General features: G+C 29.9%; 2 protein-coding genes across 2 annotated transcripts; one reads left to right on the top strand and one right to left on the bottom strand.

Annotated features, from left to right (window-relative positions):
• The first annotated feature begins 2,633 nt into the window (after nucleotides 1-2,633).
• Nucleotides 2,634-6,114, top strand: LOC130968754 (agamous-like MADS-box protein AGL15). The gene is made up of 8 exons (XM_057894203.1): nucleotides 2,634-3,232; nucleotides 3,995-4,070; nucleotides 4,303-4,367; nucleotides 4,465-4,564; nucleotides 4,698-4,739; nucleotides 5,117-5,158; nucleotides 5,241-5,416; nucleotides 5,572-6,114. Exons 1-8 carry the CDS (start codon nucleotides 3,051-3,053, stop codon nucleotides 5,657-5,659), a joined length of 771 nt encoding a protein of 256 aa, XP_057750186.1. The 5' UTR covers nucleotides 2,634-3,050; the 3' UTR covers nucleotides 5,660-6,114.
• A 427-nt stretch (nucleotides 6,115-6,541) lies between these two features.
• Nucleotides 6,542-8,226, bottom strand: LOC130968753 (protein BPS1, chloroplastic-like). Its single transcript, XM_057894201.1, has one exon. It carries the CDS (start codon nucleotides 7,679-7,681, stop codon nucleotides 6,668-6,670), a length of 1,014 nt encoding a protein of 337 aa, XP_057750184.1. The 5' UTR covers nucleotides 7,682-8,226; the 3' UTR covers nucleotides 6,542-6,667.

The following is an 8,226-nucleotide window of genomic DNA, read 5'->3' as shown; positions in this document are numbered from 1 at the left end:
ACAACACTAGTCCAATTACAATGACTCTCTCCAAATATGGAACTTTACCTCTAATTCTTTCACATTCTCCATTCTCCTAGTTCTATTTTCTTCCTCCTTTTAGGAAAAGTATTTATAGTCAAGCACTTAGCCAAAGCCAAACCAAGACTACTATTTTGATGAGGAAAAGTGTGAAGACTCCAAGTGGGACCCACCCTTTTGAAAACCTTAATACTAACATGAGAAAGATTAAAGGAACCTCTCTACCTTATACTCCCCAAAAAAGCAAAGTGTTCATAATGCCACTGTCTTTTCCCTGAATTAGGTAATGGCTAATTCCAAAAGTAGGTGGAATAGACTTCCATATGTGGTAAGATGATAAAATCAGAATCAGCAAAAGAAAGAATAAGTACTACACAAAAAATGCTATATATAATTACTGAGAAGATTAAAGATTAAAATGGAGCAACCTATCATATAAGAAGAGAAAAATTCTAAATACGTAAACAACTATGTCACGTGTATATTAAAATTAGTTATTAAAATTAATTGTTAGTATAAAATATATATTAATATATAAAATATATATTAAATAATATATTTATTTATACATAATATATAATAATTAATTTTAATGACTAATTTTAATATATAAATAATATTTTTAATATTTAAAATGACATAAAATTATTGTAAGTTATAACGACTCTATGATATTATTAAAAATAAAAAAATAAATAGATAAATAATCTGTCATCATTTTAAATTACTCTCTTCTAATTTTTTAGAAATATTTATATCATGTTTCTATAGGTATGCGTTTAAAAAAATAGTGCCAAATTTTACCAAAAATATAAATGGATTATTATTTTAATTTATTCATAAAAACTGTACATAAAAAATAAAAAATATATTACTTTTTAAAAAGTTTATTGGTAATATGTGATATTATAAAAAATGCTAGAGAGTAGAGACCAATATTTTTAGGTAAAAAAATGAAGAATTGGTTAGTATTAACTTAAATATAAGATAAATAAAAAAATGTTGCTTAATATTTATCACTTTTATTTGATCCTAAAAATGGAGTATTTGATATTTTCATGTTGAGAAAATAAAAATTAACATATACAATGACTACCATGATTAGTATATTTCTTGTCATAGGGTTTATCCTTTTATTGGTACAGAAATATTTTGGAAATTAAAATTTTATTTATGAAGATATATAGAATAAAAAATATATACTCATAATTTATTTTTGTAAATATTAAAAAAATTCAACAATTCATATAATAATTAAACAATTTTTTTAAATAATATATGAGTATAATATGTATAATATTCTTGAAAATATAATTTTATAAAATATATTTTTTACCTCGAAACAAATGCCGGTAACCATTATAAGTATAATAATATAATATTAAAAGTTAAGAAATATTAGTGTATTAATTTTAAATTTTGAGTATTTTGTATCTCATCATTTTACTTTAATGGAGTTTAAAACAAATTTTAATTTCTATAATGTTTAATTTAGGTCTATTTTATGCATTTATATAATTATATGACCTTTTTAAATTAACAAAAGAACTATTTTTAAATTTATCGCTTGAATAATTATCAAAATAATTAAATTTAATTAGATATTTACATAAAAATATCTTACGTGGCCAAGCTATCAAAATTAAGTTCTTTTAAGAATTCAATTTTAATTTTGTCACATTATAACTAATATTTTATACCATCATTTAATCACATACATATAAAATTGTTTACACTAATAGTGTTTCAAAAGAAATATGACAGACATCCAATTTTGCAAAACATTTGTTAATGTTAAAAGTTGAAATTCAATACTAAAAATTTGACTAATTTAACTTTTTAAAAAATAAACAAATAAATAAATCTATATTTTTTGTAGTAAAAAAATATTCACTAAATAAAAATAATACATAAATAAGACAAAAATATGTAATAAATTAAATATATTATATGTAAATTTAAATTGAATAACAATTAATAATATTATATCATATTTTATAATTTAAATTGGATTAGTTTATTTTTGATAAATAGATACAAAATTTGACGCAATTTATGATTTTTTTCCAAAAGTAGAATTTAATATAATTTAAATTAATATAATTTTGATCAATTTTCAGTTTGAATTAAATTGAATAAACGATTTTATTTAAATAAATTTGAACATGAACACTTTTAAAAATTATATTTATAAAAATAACCATTTTTTAAATTAATTAACTAAATAATCATAAAAAAACGAATTTAATTAAACGAGCACATAAAAATATGTTCAATCTATTAAAATTAAGTTCTTTTAAGAATTCAATTCTAACTTTACTTCTCACACTCTTAACAAAAAATCTCATGCACATCCAATCCAATTTTGCATTCTAAAAGTGGGAAAACAACTTTCTATAGTCATCAGTCAAGATGCAAAACATTTGTAAATGTTAAGATCAAAGTTGAAATTCAATAGTAAAAATTTGACTAATTTAATTTAAAAAAAAAGGTTCAAATTCAAATAGTCTCTTTAAAAGATGAGTTAAGGTGAGAAAAAAATGGAAAATGGTGGGACCCAGAAGAGAGGCCAATGGCAGCAAAAACACACTAAATGTGGCAAAAAAGAAGAGTCATGCACAACTCTAAATACATACAATAGCCATGCAAAGTTGCCGTTTCCAGGCACTGGCCATTTTGGGGTAAAACCCTCTCTCACCTCTTTATCTTCTCCACCAAATTTAGCACTCTCCCTTTCCCCAAGCAGAAACAAACATTGAAAAACAAAAACAAAAAAAGAAAAAGAAAAAAAAAACCCTTCAAAAACCAGGTTTGGGGTGTTAAAGCTTAGGATTTAGAGAGTTTAAAAAATAAAAAAAGGAAGCACCTTTACATATACCCAGAGCTTCTGTTTGAGAAACAAAGGTGTTTGGATTAAAATTCCAACTGGGTTTCATCAATTTTCTTTGTTCCCATATTTTTTTCACATCAAGTTTGCGTTTTTGGGTTTTGATAAGCTTATTTTGGGTATAAAAGAAGAGAAAAAGGAGATGGGTAGGGGTAAGATTGAAATCAAAAGGATTGAGAATGCTAACAGCAGACAAGTTACATTCTCCAAAAGGAGAACCGGTCTTCTTAAGAAAGCTCAGGAACTCGCTATTCTCTGCGATGCTGAGGTGGCTGTCATCATCTTCTCTAATACAGGGAAGCTTTTTGAGTTTTCCAGTTCTGGGTATGTATCTATGTCACTTTTAAGGTTTTTCTATGGTTTAACATGCTTGCATGTTACTTTTGATTGTATGAGTTACTTTTTTTTCTACAATTTTATTTGTAAGGTTAGTCTCTTTATTTTGTTGCCTCAGATTTCTTTCTTATCATGTTTATCAATTTTTGCATGTGAAAATTTGGTTCTAATTCTGATGGTTTGACTGGTACAGGATTGGTCTTGTTATCGCTGAATTTATTTGCTTTCCTTATTTTGATGTGGTGATTTATTTTTTATTTCATATATGCTTGTTTCAATTGATTTTATTTATTTATTTATTTTGTGTGTGAAAGTGATTTCTTTTTAGCTGATTATTAAGTTAAACCTCCCTTTCAGTTTGGTTATTTCTTTATAATCCTATCTTCACTTTCTCTATAGGAAGATATTATTCTGAGTTGGGTTTGTAAGTCCATTTGTTTCTTGCTGGTTAATCCTTTTAGGTCAAGGTGTTTTTCACAACTTGCTCAGTTTAATGCATTGCATTTGCATGCTATTGCAAAGGTTACTTTGTTGAATTATGATATTTATGATTAGTTGATGAATGAGATTATGAGATAGATGCATGATATACATTATTCAATCATTAAGATGAAACAACTTTGTTTTTTCAAGCCTTTTTTGCTTTGCTTTATTCTGTGATTCAATTGACTTAAGTGAGTTTGAAATGTGGGGACCGTTCATTCCCCACTAAATGCATTTATTTTTCTAAATTGTGATCCCAATTCACAGAATGAAAAGAACACTTTCAAGATACAACAAATGCACCGATTCTTCAGAGGTGGCTATAGTTGAATGTAAAGCAGAGGTACTCTGTTATAATACCCTTTTAGTAGAATAAAATTTAATCTTCAGTTTGTAGTCTATAAGATTATTCTTCTTAGTTGCAGAACCATCAACCAAAGCAATGGTTCATTGGTAGTAGTAATAAAAAATGACATGTCTGTAATATAGCTGCTGTTCTAATGTTCCTTCCATTTGGTACTTGTCTTAGTTTAATTTTTGGATTTTTGTTTCTAATAAAAAATCTTTTTCTTCAGAAGGAAGATTCTAAGATGGTGGAGGCTCTTAAAGATGAAATTGCAAAGCTAGAAAGAAAGCAACTGTATGTGTTTTTAAACCTTTACATTTCTAGTTATTTCCTCGTCGTCTTCTGCGACATGCGTTATCTCTCAATGAATATTTTCCGCCTGTGACTATAGACGGCTACTGGGTAAGGACCTGACAGGATTGTGTATAAAAGAACTGCAACATCTAGAGCAGCAACTTAACCAAGGGTTGTTGGCGGTCAAGGAGAGGAAGGTGTGTCACATTTCATGTTATCTTTGTTCCTTCGCCTTTCCTCAGCAAAGTTCATAAGTGGAATGTGATAAAATCATTTTACCTCGTAATATACTATCACTGTTCAAAGTCTTAATTTTGTTTACTCTTTCAGGAGGAATTACTTATGGATCAACTGGAGCAGTCTAGGGTTCAGGTATTTTGAAACTTGAAAAAACTGTCTAAAGCCTACTTGCTTCGTTGAGTGGTGATGCGTGCGACAACCATAAAATTATGTTTTACTCGACTAGTCATTTACATATGATTTACAAGTCATACTTTTTCTATTCAGTTCAGTGTTTTATTTATAGGAAGTTCATTATTTCCTAAAATCTACATATGATTAAGTCAATAATAAACATATTATGTTATACCTTTCCAATCCATGTTTGTTGCGATTATTCTTGTCCTTAATGTAGAAAGCGAAGAACTTGCTTGTAGCGACTAGAAATTTGTAGATAAAGTTGAAATCTTTGTTCATTTTAGGATTGACAATAACTTTGTTCTGATATTTGTTTGGTTTATTCTTTACAGGAACAGAGAGCTATGTTGGAGAATGAAACTTTGAGAAGACAGGCAAGTGTTTATTCGCGTTATTGACATGCTTCCGGAATCCTTGCCTTTGTACTATGAATACTAATACTGTCATCTCTTACAGATTGAGGAGCTTCGTTGTCTTTTCCCGGTAACAGAACGTGTAGTCCCGTCTTATCTTCACTACCCCCATGTGGAAAGAAAGAATGTTTATGTAGATAATGGTGTTGTTAAGTGTACCAGCTTGGCAAGTAACTGTGAAAACGAGAGAGGAGATTCGGACACCGCATTGCATTTAGGGTACGACCTATATTCGACCTCCAAATTCACAACTAAGCTGCATAAGAATCATGCTATTCTATGATTTTTGCTGCATACAAAGTCCATTATTCTTTATGTTCATGTACCTACATGTTATGTAGATTCTAATCTAATATTTGATTCTTGTTTTTCAGGTTGCCAACTGATGTTAGTCACAAGAGGAAGGCAACTGAGAGAGAAACATTTTCGAATGAGTCAGAAAGCCAAGTTGCTCTACTCTGATCCCAGTTCTGACTTATCTTTCTTGCAACAAGGAAAAGTAGAAGAACTTGAAAGTTGAAACTAATTTAGTGCAGTTATAGTTTGTGCAGTTTCAGTGTAGATCAGAGAAGTGGAAAAAAAAGTAGGATCCTAGGTGAACCCCCCCAAGATCAAATCATATAATGTAGAATTTGGCTCTTTTTTTAGATTTTGGCAAGCTTCAGATTCAGATTTCATCAGTTCTACCTCATTTTGGGGTAAACAGGCTTGGGGCTTGGGGAAAGTTTTAAGTTATTATGAACCATGCTTTAGTTATCTACAAAAATCAAAAGGATTCTTAGTCTATTTTTCTGTTGTTGCATATTCATCTTGATGTTTTGGTGTCCTTTTACTTTAATCTAGAATATGCCTCAGTCATTCAACCTTTGATTTCAATTTTGTCTATGTCAAGAAGAAATTATTTATCTCCCACTTAAATATTACTTGTTAAACAAGGGGAAAAATTTATTGATCTTTTGAGATTTTAGGACCTTGAAAGTATATAGTTTTTAACTTCATTTAAAAACATTTGAAAATATTTTAAAGATATTATAGATTTATTTCATGTCAGTAGAATTAATATTTCTAATAACCAATTTTTTGTTGAGGTTATTTTTAAGAGATTTGAGAAGACAAAAAAAATAAAAATTGTTACCCATTTTCTTTATTTCCATTTTACCTGGGATTTCTTCAAATCCTGCTTATTAGCTCAAATGATGAACAAAAGCTTTGTAAGAATGAGTTGTGTCTGATTTCTGCGCAATTTGTAAAGTGAAAGATCCATTTTTGAAACTCTCACATCAGAGACATGTATAAATATAGTTATTCACAAGAACAACACCTTGGCTACAGTGCAGTGTTCCATAATGAAATGAAATCTTTAGTATTTACATTACTTGTTAAATTAAGATCATACACTTTGAAACCATTACAAAACTTAAAAGACCCTATGAAACTATAAGTCTATACACAGGAAATCAAATCAAACAATCAAACAACAGAATTTTTGGGTCCTTTCTTCAATCTAAGACAATCTATTAATTCAGTTCTCTGTGTCATTACCTTGTTGAACATATCATCCACCATAGTTCTTACAACATCACATAGATTCTCCAACACTTGCAGCTTTGTTTGCATTTCCTTGGCAGCAACATCTGAACCATCAACAAGAACTTGAGCAACAGAATCATTGATCTCCTTCACCTCCTTCAACACAGGAATTTTCTCCATTATTTGTTCATTGATCTTGGAATCAAGTGTCACAACCAAAGAACCATCAAAGCCACCTAGAATTTCTCTTAACTCCATATATGGCTTATTATTACTACACAAACCAGACAGCAAAATCCCACATACCCAAAAGCCAAGACTCTTCATTTCCTTCAAAGCTTCACTAACAACCCATTCTTTGCCACTAAAAATCCTTCCTTGATCACTTTCCTTGCTCAATTCGTTGGCAAAATTGACATTGAAATTGGAACAACATGGCTCAATCGGTTTCAGATGCTTTGTTGCCATAGAAGATGGAAGTGAAGAATCTTCTAAAACTGATAAACCATGAGCAAGAGAAAGCCTTGATTGTGCAAGATGAGAAAGTGATGAAGAAATTGAATTGAAAATCTCCAACAAACACAAACTGTAGCTGAGATACCCTTCAATGGAACCAACCTCCCATGTACTTAAAGGGTAATCTATATCCACAACAAGATTTGCAAAAGCCTTGTTTGTGAAGGGTAAGATCCCAAAACACTTCTCAATCCATGTCAAGGACAAGAACAAGATCTCTGATGATGACGGTCCTCCTCCTGGTTTCAACACATCAAGTGATAACTGTCCTATGAATCTGGAAACCTCGCATCTAAAAGCATGCAAGGAAGCTAAGAACTTCTCAGGTTGGTTATAATGATCATGGTTGGTCTGATTTTGATGGTGATGGTGGTTGTGGTTGTGATGATTCTCCAGCTTGTTGTAGAGTTTTGCAAAGGTATGTTCCAAGAGTACCATTGACAACTTAGAACACAATACAAATAACTTTGTTGGGGTGAGTTGAGAATTAGAACTATTAAAAAAAAGTAAGAGACTTTGAAAGTTTGGTTGTAGATGACTTATTGGTTGGAAAGTTGAGCCGATAAAGTTTGGTTTTTGATCTCAAAAAAGAGCAAAAGAGAGTAGATTAGTATTGGAATGCAACTAGGTTGCGGATATGATCAAAACACACAATTGGTGTTTTCTTTTCCCATAGAGATTAAGAGAAAAAAAAAAACTATGGGCACCCATTTTTGCGGTGGTCAAATAGGTTCATCTGATCTGACCTACATTTTTGGTTAATAGAGGTTGGTTTATGATATAAGTTATGTTGTGGAAAAAAGGGCCCTATGCAATTACTTTGATCAATATACCAAATTCAGAATACCTAGGGAGGGTATATTTGTCTATTTATATAGGTAATGGTACTTTGTAACTGTGGTTGGTTATTGCTTTTAGAGTTGCCAATTGGAAATAGGGAGTTCCCTTGAAGGAGAAGCTTCAGTGACAGTATATGAGGGTCA

The sequence above is a fragment of the Arachis stenosperma genome, chromosome 3, assembly GCF_014773155.1.
Source record: "Arachis stenosperma cultivar V10309 chromosome 3, arast.V10309.gnm1.PFL2, whole genome shotgun sequence".
Lineage (NCBI taxonomy): Eukaryota > Viridiplantae > Streptophyta > Magnoliopsida > Fabales > Fabaceae > Arachis > Arachis stenosperma.
This window is presented reverse-complemented; position numbering and strand designations above follow the sequence as displayed.